At 48.1% G+C, this 17176-nt stretch overlaps 2 protein-coding genes across 8 annotated transcripts in view; one reads left to right on the forward strand and one right to left on the reverse strand.

Moving 5' to 3' along the window:
- Positions 1–363: 363 nt before the first annotated feature.
- Positions 364–17089, forward strand: RARS1 (arginyl-tRNA synthetase 1). 2 transcript variants are annotated; one of them, XM_058848438.1, is made up of 16 exons: positions 387–472; positions 2064–2160; positions 5683–5817; positions 6322–6510; positions 9683–9794; positions 10784–10884; positions 11307–11428; positions 11739–11859; positions 12162–12291; positions 12615–12719; positions 13576–13754; positions 14095–14204; positions 14781–14886; positions 15623–15795; positions 16342–16589; positions 16940–17089. In XM_058848438.1, exons 4-16 carry the CDS (start codon positions 6358–6360, stop codon positions 17047–17049), a joined length of 1770 nt encoding a protein of 589 aa, XP_058704421.1. In that variant the 5' UTR covers positions 387–472; positions 2064–2160; positions 5683–5817; positions 6322–6357; the 3' UTR covers positions 17050–17089. The 2 variants fall into 2 exon arrangements, with proteins under 2 accessions (XP_058704420.1, XP_058704421.1); XM_058848437.1 differs by lacking the exon at positions 2064–2160 and having other exon boundaries at positions 364–472.
- The window catches only part of LOC131583877 (rho GTPase-activating protein 7-like), a 50301-nt gene continuing 50053 nt past the window's right edge, over positions 16929–17176 (reverse strand). For all 6 annotated transcript variants that reach the window (XM_058848436.1, XM_058848433.1, XM_058848434.1 and 3 more), the window contains one exon: positions 16929–17056. The gene's annotated coding sequence lies outside the window, so the exon portion shown is untranslated. The remainder of the gene's footprint in view (positions 17057–17176) is intronic.

Consider the following 17176-nt stretch of genomic DNA (forward strand, 5'->3'; position numbering starts at 1 on the left):
TGGCAGCCTCGGGGCCGTGCCCATTCCCTGGGGAGCCTGGGCAGTGCCAGCACCCTCTGGGGGAAGAACCTTTCCCTGAGATCCAGCCTAAACCTCCCCTGGCCCAGCTCCAGCCGTTCCCTCGGCTCCTGTCACTTGCTGGCTTTCCTCCCTGTGTCCATTTTGTGGACGCCTCCTGGGGACGGGACACGTTTCCAAGTGCGGGGTGGTGACACGGAATGAGGGGCTTTGGGAGGGTGCGGGGGTGCTCTTTCCCAGTTCCCCTCATGCCGCAGGTGTCCATGGCCGCGGCCGGCCCTGTTCCCAGGGCAGCATTCCCGGTCCCGCCGGGTCCTCCCCGCCGCCCGGGGGCGCTGGAGCCGCGGCCGCGCCGCCCCGCCCGCCTTCCGCTTCCCGCGGCTCCGCTCCCGGTTCCGGCCGCCCGAGGATGGAGGCGCGCGTGGCGCAGTCCGCGGCGAGGCTGGCGCGGCAGGTGCGGGGCCGGGCGGGGCGGGACGGCAGGGCACGGCACCGCACGGACCGGGACAGCCCCGACCGGGACAGCCCCGACCGGGACAGCCCCCACCGGGACAGCCCCCACCGGGACAGCCCCCACCGGGACAGCCCCGGGGCTCCGCGGGGCGCAGGTGGCGAGCGAGCCCCGAGAGCCTCCCCCGGTACCGAAGCCCGCGCGGTGCCCGGTGCTCCGGGGTGGCTGGGCCCCGCGGGAGCGGAAGGTCTGTCTGGGAAGGGAAGGCGGAGAGCGGGCAGGGCTGAGAGCGCTTCCAGGGCTGCTCCCGTCTCTCCCGGGGCTGAGGGCAGGGCTGCAGCGCTGCCTGGTCTCACACCTGGGCGTGAGGGCGAGATCGTGAGAGCGCTCCGAAACAGCTTCCCGAAGAGTCAGCGGGAGCCGGCCCCACACCGGGGCCTGGTGACACCGCTCGGTTCCCGGTGCTGTGCCGTGCTCTGGCCGGGCGGGGGTCACCCGGCGAGCCCAGGGGCGGCAGCAGCGCCGGCTGCGGGCCCCCGCAGCCCTGGGCAGCCAGGGAGAGATGTGCCTCCTGTGCTGCTGGCACCCTGGCCTCCTCGAACAGCTTTACTGCAGCCATAAGGTGCTTAGGTTTGGGAAAAGATGGTGACAACCCTCTGCCTTTCAGTGACGATAATATAGAAAATAAAACTGCCAGGTCTGTCCGAGGTAATAACCAGTATTGACAGTAGAGTGCAGAGGCAGCTTCAGGAAAGCTTTGACTCCTCCAGGTTCACTTTTCATACCTTGCCCATTGCCTCAGGAGCATCCAGCTGAGAGGTTCCGGACCTTTTGGGTTTTTGCCTGCCACACTTGTGTGCTCTTGAGCAACTTTAGAGTGTGATTTCTGCTCACAACATATAACAGGCACTGATATAATAAATCTGGCGGTTGAATCTCTGCAGCTCCTTCTTGCATTTGATTTTCCCTTTCTCCTTTGTTGCTAGGAGAGGAAGGCCACCTCAGGTGTTCTGGCAAGGTGGCTCTCACTTTGCTGTCACTGCTGTTCGGTCTTTAGTCCATAAGCAGATTCCAGGCACTGGAAGCAGAGCAGGAGGGATAGTGTTCAGCTCTAACTCTTGGAGGCTGCAAGAGGCCATGCAGAATTACTGAGCCTCACTCTGCCTGTCACTCCCAGCCACATGCTCCCTGTTTGCAGCTGCAGCATGCCCTGGAGCCTGTGGGGAGCCAGGCTGCAGGAAAATAACCCAATAAAGAGCAAGCAGTGTGTGCTCAGCCGGCTCAGCAGGGCTTGGCAGAGTGGGAGTAGAGATAAAACTGAGCAGGAGGCAAGGAGGTGAGGGAAAGGAGGTGTTCTGCTCCCTTTGCTGTGCTCTCTCTGGCCATTTTCTCTCCTTTATGATTTTTTATTTTTCTTTTTAACATGATGGGGAAAAGCTCTGTTATATTAAGGGCCAGAGACAGACACCTGTACAAGTTTCATGTTACCCACCTGCTCAAGTAGGGTTCCTGGAAGACAGTCTTATGTGCTAAGGGAAAATGTAAGGATTATTTTGGTCCTATTGAAAAAGCTGTAGTTTTTTTGTATTCACAGGTGAGGGGAAGATTTCTAGTACTCAGCTGAGCAAAGAGCCCTTGGAGATGTCAGCATGGCCTCATGTAATTCCCACAACTCATGACATGGTCATCAGGTATGACCCTTTACTGACAAGTTGTACTAGACAGTGCAGGTAGAATAAACCAGGGCTGAACAGCAGCTTCTTCCTTCCTTTTCTCAGTCTTTTAGATCAGAGTTGTATTGGCATCGTCTCCCTTCCTCACTTGGATGGTACCATGAGAGAGGAGTTGTTAGAAGGCTCCTCTGTAGTTTTGTAGAGTAGTTTGTTTTTTAGAAAGAATGTAGCTTTCGTAATATCCTCTCAATAGCGTCTAGCATTCACAGATCTTTGCTAGAAAATTAAGTTTTTCACATGGTGCTGTGATAAGAGGCATTTCTGATGTAAAAAATCTGAAGACCTTTGTTTCCAGGCAGACTCAGCAGCATGGTTATGGGTGTGGGGTTCACAGAGTCATAGCATACCTCAAGTTGGAAGGAACCCATGGACATCAAGTCCACCTCCCCACTCCTCACAGGACTACCTAAAACAACCATATTGTTAAGAGCATATTCCAGATGCTTCTTGAACACTGTCAGGTTTGGTGCCACTACCAGGAGAGCCTGTTTCAGTGTACCAGCACCCTCCCAGTGAAGAACCTTCCTGAACCAGTATGAACTTCCCCTGACACAGCTTCATTTCAGTTCCCTGTCTCCTGTCACTGACTACCAGAGAGAGGAGGGTGGTGAGTGCTGTTCCCTGAACAGGGGTGACCCCATTGCCAGTTTGCAGATGAAAACTGTACTCAGATGTGTGGCTGTCCCAGCCCAGATTTTGGGATCTCAGCCCCATCAATTCTGGAACCCAGTGTAAGCATTGCTGAGTTCAGGCTTTTCTGCTGGGTCATTTTGAATGAAAACTTCATTTCATCATCTGTATAAGCTGTTGGTGAGCACAATAAAAAGGAAACTGAAATGGCAGCAGCAGCACTGGGGTAGGCAGCTAGGCCACCATGGTGAAACCTTTTGTGCTCAGTTCTCACCTGAGTAACAGCATAAGGACTGCTGCTGGAACTTTATGAAGAAGGGGAGCACTAAACAGGAGATACAAATGTGTCAGTGTGGGGTGACACCTTGGGCTTGGTCACATCTGAAAGGCGCCATCCCAAATGCCTCCAGGTGCCAGTGCTGTGAGTTTGCTGGTTTAATGCAGCCATAGGAAAAAGGTAGATGAGACTTGCTGAGCTGTGGCAGTATTTTAGAGTTTTTTATCTCCTGGCCAAATCCAAGTGATTACAGTGCTAACTGTCACCCCATAAAAGAGCTCTTAGGGCCAGATGTCTGTCCAGGGGTCGGTGATTCCTGGGCACTGTGATTCTGGCTTCTGACCATGCACATGGATAAACCTCTTTCATTGTCCTCACTCGTAACACTATGGAAAGAAGCTCCAGTAGGTTACTGGCCATCTCACCTCCTGTGAGTCTTCCCTTTCCTTGAGTGGCCAGAGGTATTTGTGATTATGTAGGAAAATCCAGCTCAGATTCCTCTTCAGTAAAGCTTGTCAGTGGTCCTGAAATATTCCAATTGTTGTAGCTTTGGGGGAATCTTAGTGCAGGAGGAATACTTGTAAGCTGCTTGTTGTCTTGGACTTGCAGGGATTTTAGTTTCAAAAGGAGAACGTGATTTTCTGGTTCTGGAGAATGTTTGCCTTTGATGCTGAACTCTTCCTGGGGTCTTTGAGGCCTGTCCTGAAGCTGGTGACTTCACTAGAGGGAAGATAATACTGTGTGGACACAGAATTTACAGATTATGTGATATTAGGGGTAGAAGATGTCTTTGCACTTACCTTTAAAGCATGTTCTAGGCTTGGGGGGATGTGTATGTCACTGCTCTGATGTTTGTAGCAATAATGGTCACTGAAACTTAGAGCAACACAGCTGTGAAAACACAGTGAAATCTCTATTTTTTAATTTGAAGTACAGAAGACTTTACAAACGGGTCTATAAATTATGTGAAATGCTACCAAATCAGGCCAGGAAGAAAAGTTGAAAATAAAGAAATCTATTTGCTGTTGCTTTTATGGGGGAAGGTTTGTCTATGTATGTAAATGAGAGAAAAACTCTGATTTTTGGGACACCTGCCTTGGGTTTTGAAAAGAAAAGCTGAAATGGGACTATTTGAAGTGAGTTGCTTATAAGGTACAGCTGTGCTGTTCAATGATTTTAGTTGTGTAAATGCCAAACCAGAGGATTTGATAGAGCTTTGGGTTTTTTTCTCAAAGTCCTGTTTCTTCACATCCAAACTGCAGGAAGCAGCATTGTGTTCTCTGTAGCAGAGGAAACCTTGAAGCTGTAACAGAAGTGGGCCATAAATTGAAGCACAACTGAAGAATGACCTCAAAAGTACTGATTTTCAGCTTGGCCCACAAATAGGCCAATCTTAAAATGGTTTTGCCTCAGGTTTTTGAGCATGTGCAGTTAGTTACAGCAGCATTCCTGGAAGCTGTTGTTCAGGTGGACAAACAAGACCAAGAAATTCAATGGCCCAATTTTTTCCCTAATTAAATAGTCTGATTGTTTCAAGAGCAACAAAGTAAATGAACCCTTTTTTATAAGGTTTGGTGGCCTACAATAATAGCCTGAGCTGCATCCTGCTGTGGAAGTGCTGGCAGAGGAGAGCCTGGATGGGGGAGCCAAGGGGGTGACAAGCCAGGGTGGGCAGTGCTCTCTGCCTCCCTCCATAGCAGCACCAAGTCTCAAACCTTCAGTAGCCTCCAGGATTCTGTGTCAGAGCCAGCTTTGTGGCTCAGGGCACAAAGCCTGTTATGGGGGAGGACAAAAGATGGACAACAGAGATGAAACTACAGCTATTTGGTTTCTTTAGGGCGTGAGGTGAGGAAGATTCCTGCTCCTTGCAGCAGCTTCGAATCATTTTGATGCTGGCAAATTTGTCTGAGTCAAATTAGACTTCACTAGGCTGTGAAGTCTAGTGGGACACTGGGAAGTTTGTTTGGAACAGATTCCCAAGTGCTCCTGAATGCCTTGTGTCAGTTTTAAGAGAGAAGACATACATTTCCTTCCTGGACAGGGCGGGAAAGGTTGTGTGGCCAGGTGGAAGTGAGTGTACCCTGCAGAAATGCCCCTGTGGAGCAGCACACTACTTCTGGCATTCCTGTCTGTAGGTGGGGTTTGAGCTTGTTGGGGTTGTGTGAATGGTCGTGGTTTCCTCCTCTGAAACTGGCCTGTGAGATGGTGAAACAGGCTGAAGGAGGCTTTAGGGACTTTAGAGTCAAATCATTTGATATCTTTGTTAAAAAACCTGGGAAAAGTGCTTATTTAGGGAATATCTCATTAGTATGTCCTGTTGTCTTTCTTGTACTGATGTCTTGATATTAGTGAAACTCTTTTCTCACTGCCTTTTTGAAGGAGTGTTTCAGAATCCTTGTTTTTCACACAAGTAGAAACAATCTCCAAATATTAATCGTTTGGAATTATTCAGTTTACATTTAGCTGCTGTTACCTTTACAAGGCAAATTAGCAATGTGCCCAAGATCTTGCAGCTCCTCACCTCCTGTCCCCTCTCCAGGAATTATTGTGTGACAACTCAATTTGCTTTTCAGGAAAACGAGATCAAGTTGTTAACTGCAGAAATTGAGCGTCTGAAGAACTTTGGGTGCTTGGGAGTCTCCCCGAGTTTGGAAGGGTTGCGAGACGAAAACGCAAAACTCAAGTACCGGTTAAACTTCCTTAAGAAGGTAAGGGAATAAAAAGATACTTTTGTACCATGTGGTTTTTGTTCTCATTAGGACAAGCTAAATAAATGGTGGGAGTTTGTTACAGCTCTGACATGTAGCAGCATGCTTGCTCTGCATTCTGACACCTTAATTGATGGTACATCAGATATTTCTTGGTTCCTTAAAGAGAAACCTGTTTTATGGAAAAAGTCAGTAGGTTAATAAGCCCACATGGTCATGTCTTGGGCAGTCCTCGACCAGTTGGCCCAGCTGAGGTCTGTCCCAGGCTCACCAGCACAGGTGTGAGAAGTAATGCAGCCATGCAGTCAGGGGAAGGTTTGTGCTGGGAGGTTCAGCAGGAGAATCATGTGATTTTTATGTTGTATATGTTGCTCCTGTGCCTGGAGGTGTCAGCCAAATCTGTCAGCTGTGCTTTGCCAGGCAGCCAAGAAGAAAAGTGGGATGTAACAGCTCCTCAGATGTTGTGAATTTAGCCTTCTGGATTTTGGTGGTTTTCTTTTTCAGAGCCTTCAAGAGGAAAGAAATAAATCAACCAAAAGCATGGTTAATATCAACAGCTGTCTCCAGGAGATCTTTGGAGCTGCCATTCAGGCTGCCTACCCAGACTTAGAAAACCCTCCTCTGGTGGTGACACCAAGTCAGCAGCCCAAATTTGGGGACTACCAGTGTAACAGTGCCATGGGCATATCACAGGTAAATGATGGAATCAATCTCAACAAAGAAGCAAAAATGGGGATGTTGTCTGTTGGAAGGTACGGGATAGACAACACAGTGAGAGTTGCAATATGAGACTTGTTCTGGGCTTGCTGCAGGTTCCTGGGCTGAGAATTGAGTGAGTATTTAATGCATTTTAAGGGAAGCATTGGCCTTTACAGAGCTGGCCTTAAAACCTCTGTTCAGGTGCCTGGTATGAGAGAGTTAACGTGTGTGACACAGAAAAACTGCTCAGTTCATGGGATCTAAATCAAATCAGGGTTTAAGTGCTGCATCGATTTACTAATGATGTGCAATTAACTACCAATTAGTGAGTTGTATGTTTGGAACTGAAAACAGCAAAACAATAAATCACGATTCTGGAGAACTGCAAAATGTTGAGAAACACCTGCATATCTCTAACTGCTCTTCTCTAGAGCCAGGAAGGTGTAATATCCCCACGTTTGTGTGCACATATCCCCTTCTCAGAGGGCAGGTGACAAAGGGGCATCTCCAGTTTCCCTTCTTGGCTCACACCTCACATTGCTATGGGTGCTATGGCTTCCTCCTGTTCACAGACACACATGGCAAAGCAAAGGGGCCCAGGTGCTGCTCTGTGTGCTCTGTTGAGTTTGGATCCCTGTGTCTTACATCCCAAACTGCCCTCCCTGAGCTCCAGCCAGAAGAAACTGGGCATTGCCAGTCCTGGGCGTGCTCAGGAAGCACCTTCTGAGAGCCCAGCCAGCTGTGGATTGCTGCTTGGGCACTACCCTTCCCAGTCCTCTGGCTCAGTCCTTTGTTTAAATCTCTTGTTAATTCCCTGGGTACAGGGAGTCTGACTAAAGAGGACCCAAATGGAATCAGAGAGACTTCAGCAGTTGCTCAGCCTGGTCAGTGGGCTGGGAATGTGCTGAAGTAAATCCAGGAGGTGTGGGAGAAAGAAGGTAGTGTGTGCTAGCTTATGTGCTGAAGCGGCCAAACTTTTAGCGCAGTGATGCCTTTGGGTGACTAAGTAGACACTTCGTAATTACAGATCTTTTACTTGGAAATCGAAACAGAAACAACTCCTTTTTCATGTCCTGTTGCCAATTCACCTTTATTAACCATTTGGACTGGTAGTTTTGACACTGAGCTTGCACTGCTCCTCACAGAGCTCTGCTGTCCCAGGCTGTCCCGGTACAAGGAGCGTGACTGGGGCAGCACGGACACGATACGTGCCAGGCAGCAGGCTCCGGGCTGCAGTGCCAGGTGGAAACAGCCCTCCCACATCCCGTGTCTCCCCTCGGTCTCATTAGCATATTGTGACTGTGCTGCTGCCCTGGGTGACTGCACTGACACGGGATTCAGGGCGCTGCCACTTCTCTGACCGCCGCGTTACCCCAATTAAGTCTCGGTTGGGATTCTCGAGCAGTCCAGGCTTCCCAGTGCCGACGTGGTTCACATAACTCGGTGTCTGAACGGTCTCCTTCCAGCCAGCTTTCAGTTCCAGGTTGTCAGCTGTGGTGGTGAATAAGGGTTCCTAGTGCTGGGCTTGGCTGTGGAGTTTGTTCCCTGGGCAGGCTTGGCTGTGCTCACACAGGCAGTGTGTCAGCACGGCAGAGCCAGGGGATGACAGCGGCAGGTTGGGAGCTTTCTGCCAGCCTGTTTTAGGGGCTTGGCTGTGGTGCAGGTCTTCCCAGGGCGTCCCCTGGGCAGAGCTGGAACACGGCTCAGGGTCACTGGGACTGCCAGTGGAGCTGGAAGTGCCCTGACTGGGGCAGCACTGGTACGTGCCAGGCAGCAGCCTCTCCCTGCCGGTGCGCTGATGTGGAAGGGACCCTCACAAATGCCTGTTGTTTTCCTGGGAGCTCATTAGCATATTAATGCTTGGGGTTTCAGCCAGGAGCTCTGCTTGCTCCTTAGAGTAACAGGAGTGTGGTAACCATTTCTGGAATGGTTCAGATAACGTGCCCATAATCTGGGTTTGCATTTATTTTTCCTGTAGTTTGCACTTAGAGTAGCTCTAAAGCTACTGTGGTTTGCTTTTCTTGCCCTTTTTAAGCCTTTACCATTTTGTAAGGATCCCGTGTATGATAGGTTAAACAGAAGACTAAAACTTTAGTAGAAATACATTTCAGAGCAGACTGTAAAGTAGCAAATACAAGCAGTGAGCGTAAATTCTGAGTTGACAAAGAGGTACATCGTCTTCGTGGCCTCAGTGGGATTGTTTTAAACACATCACAGTAATACTGGAAAATCATGTGCTCAGAAACAAATACTTGTGGTAATTTTATACAAGTGTGAATGTAGTGTTTTGCAAGGGATGGGTTGAACAGAATCCTCCTAAAGGGTGTTTTTGTAAGATTTGCAAAAAGCTTTGTGAGAAGATGCTTTGGGAATGGACGGGGAAGTTGTGTGCTTGGACTAGGTGATCTTCAAAGGTGTGTTCCAGCTCAAACCACTCTGATGCTATCTGATGTGTCCTGTTCTTTGAGTTCCTCACAGTGGGCTGCTCATGTCTCCAGGGAAAATGAGAGCTACTTTAACAGCAGTTTCTCTGATGCTCTTTGAAGAAAATTGGGTAATGCTGGGATTAACTTTGTTTGCTTGGGTTGTTGGATTTTATTTATTTATTCACTTATTAATCTATTCACTTATTTATTTATTAAGCTCGAGACTAAGACAGGGCTGAAGGCAGTTTGCTTTGGTTGTGTTTAATCATAAATAAACAGACCTGCTCTGAAACCACACTCAGCATCTGCTGGAGGCACAGTTCAGAACTTCAAATGTGAATGCTGGCATAGCTGAGGACACCCATGAGACTGATCAACAGGACTGTGTAGCACTGAAGGACTTTGCCAGCTATGTTGATTTTTAGAGGGTTTGTCCCTTTTACTAGCTTAGAGAAATAGAAATTTGCCAAACCACTTAGCAGATTTTGAAAAATAGCCTGGGAGACTTTCTTCTGACATAGGGACTGCTCTGAGGAGAAGGAGGTAAACATGTTTGGTCCAGTTAGGTTTATGATCTAATCTGTAAAATTTGCTAGAGATGTTTCTCTTTGTGTGTATCTCTGTATTACGAAGCTAAAGGACCATGAGAATGTTTCAGTGCCTCAGTATCTGTACTCTCTGTTTTGCTCTCTAGAATGTTTCAGAGGATTGAATTTTACTTGATCTTTGTTGTGTTCCAGATACTGCTCAAAACTAGGGAGCAGAAGGTGATCCCACGAGAAATAGCAGAGAAAATAGCAAAAAATATCCCTGCCAATGAATGCATTGAGAAGGTTGAAATTGCTGGTCCTGGTAAGATAATTTCATTTTACACACTTTGTATATCTTAAAGCAAAAAGGGCAGTTATATAGTGAGAGGAAGCAGATTTGAGTTCTACTGTTTTGTGGTTTAAAACTCCAGTTTCACAGTGAATTAGCTTCTTCTGTCTTGGTAAGCTTTGTAGCACTCAGACTTGTGCAGCAGCAGAAAATCCGCTTCTCTCTTAGAATTGGCAGGTATGATCATGAGCCCTTTAATTAGCAATTTTTCCACTGATCCTTAAGGGACCAGCTTTTCCTCTTTCAATACTGGTGATGGGAATCAAGCCACAGTCATGGAATCACAGCAAAAATCAACAGCCCTTTTCACTGTTGCTTGCATGGAGAGGAGACCTTGTCCTCTGAGAACTGAGAGGCTGGAGTAGTATGGAGTTTATTAATTACTGCATTTGTTTTGTCCCTGTGACCCAGGGAAAAATGCAAGGGCTCGTACTCCTTAGAACTTCAGCATAAACACAAAAATCCCATGGCTGTGCCCCCTTCTAGGGCTGGGGCTTATTCACTGCCTCTGTGAAATAAGAGAAGTAAAACAATGTCATACCATGAGCATAAATCATCCCAGATGAAACTATATGTTTTAGGATATTAATTTTTAAAAAAGATAAAGCAGGATTTGGTTTTGCATTCTGGAAACCAAATTATTTATTTTCTCATAAAAAATTGCTTCTGTAAATTTATCTGAGTGACAGTGTACAAAAAGGAGTTAGGTCAATGCTGTAGCTTGCAGCATGTGACTCCTGCAGTAACAGCTATAGTGGTGTGAACAGACTCTTCTAATCTGGGAACAAAAATTGTCTTCAAGTGACAGCTTTGTTGTCCTGTGACTGAAAAATGTTTTGTCAAGCTGACTTCATGTGCACTTGTGCTTGATGCATGAAAACAGAAATCCAGGGGGAAGGAAACAAAGTGTTTTAAGGCGCTTCTGCAGCCCCAGCACTCATTGCTGGTTTTTTCCTGCAAAGGTTTCATCAATGTCCACTTGAGGAAGGATTTTGTGTCGAAGCAGCTGAGCAGTTTATTGATCAATGGAGTTCAACCACCAGCTATTGGCAAAAGGAAAAAGGTACAGCAGTAAGCACACAGCCATCTTGCTACAGGGGAAATGTTCTGGACTGCAGGTAACTTTGAAATCCCCCCCTGAAGGGATATGCTGAGCAGATGTCCACATCAGCAGGTTGTTAGAGCACAATGTGTGGGATGTGGCATAGGAACCGGGGACCATGGGGTAGGTCACCAGTACTTGCTGTGGTCTCTGGTGGCTGAGGGACAGGGCTCCTTGGGGGGGGTGGGGGTTGTACCCAGGTCAGTCTGGGAGTGATCCCTGACCCTCAGCTGGGCTGCAGCAAAGCTCACTCTGATGTTCCCTGCCGAGGGTCAGCGGAGATGATTCTCATTCCCCCTGTTCCCCCTAACAAAACCCAGATCAAACACACGAGGTGTGGTAATGGCCTTTTATTCATGTGTTCCTTTGGTTCTGTGCCCAAGGTGGTGGTGGATTTTTCCTCCCCCAACATTGCAAAGGAGATGCACGTTGGCCACCTGCGCTCTACCATCATCGGGGAGAGCATGTGCCGGCTCTTCGAGTTCGCGGGTTATGATGTTCTGAGGTGAGACTCCAGGGCTGGCTGTAGTGGGCTTGCTGGGCTGTTTGTGCAGTCCCTGTCTCTCTCTTCTGCTCTGTATTGGTCTTAGTTTATAACCACACAGCAAATAACCCTTTGTGGGTAGTAGATACTAAGCTGAGCAAGTGTAGCAGGGTTAGGCATCAAGGTTGGCAGCAGTGAAACTGGGGAGCTTGCCTTGGTTGAGTTTCTGGTATTATGTGTGTTTCTTTTAGAATATATATTTTTTCAATGTGTGTATCTTAAAGTATATGTTTAAGAGATGATTATTATTGTTCTCTTTAATTGCTCCAAGGTTGAACCATTTAGGGGATTGGGGTACCCAGTTTGGAATGCTCATTGCTCACCTCCAGGACAAATTTCCAGATTACTTAACTGTTTCTCCTCCCATTGGGGATCTCCAAGCTTTTTACAAGGTATGTGTAGCAGATTAGTGTGATGTTTATGTCAGCATCTGAAAAGCAGATTGAGGAGCTTCACAGATTGCAGCATAGTTTTGGAGAAATGAAAGAATCAAGTCGCTGTTATTATTGCAATAACCAGGCATGGTGGGGTGAATTGTGGTATCTGGTATTGAGCTGTCTGTATGGGGCACAGTCAAAGGCCTTTGTAAGCACATGGCCTTTCTGTCTTGAGGTGAGCATACTTGGAGAGCCTGTCAGGAGTGCTGGTTTGTTTCAGGGGAGAAAGCAGTGCTTTTCCACACGTTTCCCTGCAGGAATCCAAGCGGAGGTTTGACACAGAGGAGGAGTTTAAGAAGCGAGCCTACCAATGTGTGGTGCTGCTGCAGAGCAAAAACCCCGACTTCATTAAAGCCTGGAATCTCATCTGTGACGTGTCACGCAGAGGTGACTTTGCCACATCTGGAATCATGTCTCAGCAGTAGAACAGTGTGGCTTTCCTCACTTTGAGCACACCCTTCTGTTTACTCTTGAAAATCACTGCCACACTGCTAAAAGAAGCTGAAAGCAAAAAGCCAAAGTACAACCAAAGTACTGGGTTGTGTTATGTGGAGACTTTCAGCTAAATCTTTTGTCTCCCAAGTTGTAGTCTGATGGCTTGACCAAGAGATGGATAATGCTTTTTGGGCCTAGCTGTACCCACTGGTAAACATGCCACTGGTTCCCACTGTGTGCTTTTAATGTAAGTTTTTCGTTCTGTTTCTCTCAAGAATTCCAGAAAATCTACAACTGTTTGGACATCACAATCATAGAGAGAGGGGAATCCTTCTACCATGAGATGATGAAAGACATTGTGAAAGAATTTGAAGATAAAGGTGAGGCTTTTGGTCTCAGGTCAGAAGCAGCTGTGAGGATGAGCATGGTAACCTCAATCCTATTCAGCAGGGCTTAGGGCTGATGCTTTTCAAGTTGCATCTTCCCCACCTTTGCTTTTTTTCTCAGCCGCATTTCCTAGGAGGCTTTTCCTCGTTCCAGAAAGCCTGAATCTTTCTTGCTGACATCAAAAGCAGTTTGTCTGTGATATTTGTAGGCAGTAGCACAGAGTACTACTGGAATTTATTGTATACTGACTAAACAGTCAAGGAGCAATATATGACAGGCTTCCCAGTCTTAGAGTTGTGACTATGTGGGAACTTTGTCTGAGAAATCTTTGTGAAGACAGTGGCATTTTTGGATCATGTTGACTTTGAAACTGACAAGAAGCCAAATGCAGCATAAAAAATCTCTGGTTTTATGTGTTCCTGTCTGGATTTTGCAGTTCTTGAGCCTCACCATTTGAAGCATCTGAGGTGACTGTCTCACCTCAGAAGGACCCTGTACAGAGTCCTCATCACACCTCTGTAGCATTTCTGTTGCCTTTAATGCCATATTTTGCGATGGGTTTGTGGCTGTACAGGCAGATCTGGATGCAAGTGATGGTAGTTTTTGAATTAGGTCTTTCCTGGAAGGCCACATTTATACAGATCTGCTTCCTTGTGTGTCATTCTGGAAGTGCAGTATAGAATGGGACTTGTGTTGACACGGGAGTTCTCATGTAGGTCTTTTCGTATTTTTGATTATGTGAGTGTGTGGCCTTTTCTTCCTGGTAGCAGCAGGGAAGGGAAGTGTTGCTGCTGGCCCAGAACCTCCCTGTTGTGATTCAACACAGAATGTTTTTCATTGCTTATGCAGGATTTGTCCAGGTTGATGATGGCCGGAAGGTGGTGTTCGTCCCGGGTTTCCCCGTCCCACTGACAATCATGAAATCGGACGGAGGTTACACGTATGACACATCAGACTTGGCTGCTCTGAAGCACAGGCTGTGTGAAGAGAAGGGTGACATCCTTATCTACGTTGTTGATAGTGGCCAGGTGAGCTCAGCATCCTCTGCTGTAACTGAAGGTGCTGGTCAGCACAAAGTGTGTGAAATGATGGATGCAGCAGTAACACAGGTAGAACACCACAGGGTCTTTAGTTGATTGGTATATTTACTCCTTATCTGAGCAGTGATGGGAATTTGCCTGTTGCTGCTTCTGTAAAGCTGGAAAACTCTTGGAAAGGTTGAACTTTTCAAAGCAGAATTTGTCTGTAAAGCTGGAAGCATTTTAAGTCTTATTGTGAGAGCATTGTTGTGAATAGGATAAAGCTGTGAAGAAACTGCACTTGGAGGAGTGGATTAAGAACCAGTTGCTGGTGTTTATTTCCTTGCAGTCTGTGCATTTCCAAACAGTGTTTGCAGCTGGACAGATGATTGGCTGGTATGATCCCAAAGTCACCAGAGTGGCCCATGCTGCCTTTGGAGTGGTGCTGGGAGAAGACAAGTAAGTGTCTGGGTGTACTTTTTCTTCTGTCTGTGCTCTCATTCATTGACAAGTACATATGTGGCACACCAAAAAAAAACCAAAAGAAAGCACTGCATCCTATGCTATTACCCATAACTGTGTCATTGTCCTTGATCCACACAGTCACTGCTGCTGTGGTCACATTCCCTCTCAAGCCTGGCTTCTGCTGCCTGACATTTGGCAAGGGGCACTTGGATTGGCTGGTGGAAGCTGATGTAGGTACTGGGAGATGGCAGTGGTAAAGACCATGATTTTCATTATTTTCCACCTCCTTCATGGTAGATGAGACAAAAATTGGGAAGTCTAGTACTGGTACTGTATGCTGCTTAATGTCTGCAGCTGTACAGTTCTGACTGTAGAATTCTTCCTGGCCATTCCTGCTGACCATGCTGTGGGCACTCTCTCACTTTTGGAGCTGTCCATGTCATGGCAATTCCTTCAATACAAAAGGATTGTAAGCCATGTGCTTTTTTTGCTAAGCTTGCTGGGCAGTAGGCAGTGGGTGGAAGTGTTTTGCCTCTTATGCAGGTGGTGATTTTGGCTGTGTGTTTTCAGGAAGAAGTTCAAGACTCGTTCAGGGGACACGGTGCGTCTCATAGACCTGCTGGAGGAAGGGCTGAAACGAGCCATGGACAAGCTGAAGGACAAGGAACGGGACAAGGTAGTTGTGATATATTGCTATTCTTTCCTGAGAACTTCCCAGATGTGTTCACAGACTTACCATCTGCAATGCTTAATGAGATTTCTGTCAGTCTTGCTTCTTGATGGCCTGCAGAGGACTGGACAGTGTGGGTCAGGGAACGTAACAGAAGGACCAAACTCTGTCCAAGCACAGTGTGAGGCAGTGTAATTGGGAAGTGTAGTGTAGGGTGAAAGTGAAAAGCCCCTTTTCAAACAGGAACACAAGGAAGCAAGAAAAAAAGAAATCCACCTTGAAAATCTCTAAATGGCTCATAGGAGTTAGGCACAAAGTGCTGCTTTGCCCTGCTGCCACCATTCCAGCAGAGAGGGGTTTCCAAGTGTTTGGATTGACCAAAATGCAAAATGTAAGAGTAGGAGGACCAACATTTTTCCCTGTACATGCAGTTTGTAGGAAGCAGGAGCAGAGCACATCACACCTGGCAGGTTGTGGGGCACAGAGGTCCTGTGGGCTGTCAGAAGAGGGAGTCAGCCCTAACCTGAGCAGGGCTGTGGTGCCAGTGGATTGCAGGAGAAGTGAGGGGGTGGGTGTGTTGTTGTCTGGTGCCCTGAAGCAGAGAGGTGTGTGTGAACTGAGCACCAGGTGGGTAAATCCCCTCAGCAGCCTGGGCTTTCCTTCTGAGCCCTGCTGAGAGGCCAGGGCTGTGTGTTGTGCTCATTCTTCCTCTTGACTGTTGCCTGTTTCGAAATTGCACCAGGTCCTGACACCAGAAGAGCTGAAAGCTGCCCAGACATCGGTGGCTTTTGGATGCATTAAATATGCAGATCTGTCCCACAACAGACTCAATGATTACGTGTTCTCCTTTGACAAGATGCTGGATGACCGGGGGAACACAGCTGCCTATCTGCTCTATGCCTTCACACGGATCAGGTGTGTGGGGTGCAGGAGCTGCAGGAGTTGGTGCTCTCTGCATCTGTGTCACAAAGGGACATGTGGACAAAGGGGTGGCAGTCATGTCAGTGCTGTTGGGGGTGTTTGGTAAGAGAAGCCAGCTACACTGGTATGCACCACAGACTAGATTTTGTCATTGCACATGATGTGTCCAGTGCCACCTGAAATGGCTCCTCTGTGTGACACACAGCCCAGGGAGGGCACTGTGGGAGTTGCTGGTAAGCAGAGGATTTAGGTGGTTGGAAAAGGATGCATCTCTGTTCCAGCAGCTGGTCAGTTCAGGTATTGCCACACCCCAGTTTTTCTGGCACCCAGAGCCCCAGTTTGCTTGGCAGTGTCAGGTGTCCTTGCTGATGCAGGTGCCTGGAGCCCATTCCTCCCTGTTCCTCTGCCGTGTCCTCTTTGGTCTGGTCACCCAGGACTGGGCAAGGGAGGCCATCAGCCCTGATCTAGGCCAGACAGGTGGCCAGGCTGGGCCTGGGCAGTGGGACCCTCACAAGCAGACTCTGTTTTGGACCATTCCAGGGCAATTGCTCGCCTGGCCAATATTGATGAGCAGATGCTGCGGAAGGCAGCCAGAGAGGAGGTGCTTGTCCTTGACCATGAGAAGGAGTGGAAGCTGGGCAAGTGCATCCTGAGGTTTCCTGAGATCCTGCAGAAGATCCTGGAGGACTTGTTACTGCACACACTCTGTGACTACCTGTATGAGCTGGCCACCACCTTCACCGAGTTCTACGACAGCTGCTACTGTGTTGAGAAGGACAGGCAGACTGGTGAGTGTTGGCCATGGGGTGCTGTGTGTTCCTGTGTCACATCCTTTGGTGTTACAGCCATCTCCAGGGTGTTACTCTGTTGGAAAGGCTGTTGTCACACTTCTGTGTCCATGTAGGAGGACTGACAGAGACTGACAGAACCGGTGTTGTCACTGAGCAGGAAGGCTGAGTAGAGTTGGGAGCAGTCAGGCACCTGGAAACAGGAGGGGTGGTCAGGAAACAGCTGGCTTGGGGGGAGCAGGAAGGGTTCCATGTGCCAGTCCAGGGCCTGGTTTTGGGCGGAGGGCTTTCCCCTGGGGAAGGTACTGTTGTTCTGAGCAGCTACTCCAGCTCCTCTGTCTGTTTTCCAGGCCAGATTGTGAAGGTGAATATGTGGAGGCTGCTGCTGTGTGAAGCCACTGCCATCGTCATGGCCAAAGGATTCGACATCCTGGGGATTAAGCCTGTGGAGAGGATGTAGCGGTTCCCTGTGGAATGACAATAAAGGGACTAAACAACTGGAGCTGTCTCTGTCTGTTGGAGTGGGGTTATGGTAAGGGAAAAAAAGTAGAGGGGGAGGGAAAAGAAGAGAAAAGGAGTGTGGCTTC

The sequence above is a fragment of the Poecile atricapillus genome, chromosome 13 (genome assembly GCF_030490865.1).
Source record: "Poecile atricapillus isolate bPoeAtr1 chromosome 13, bPoeAtr1.hap1, whole genome shotgun sequence".
NCBI lineage: Eukaryota > Metazoa > Chordata > Aves > Passeriformes > Paridae > Poecile > Poecile atricapillus.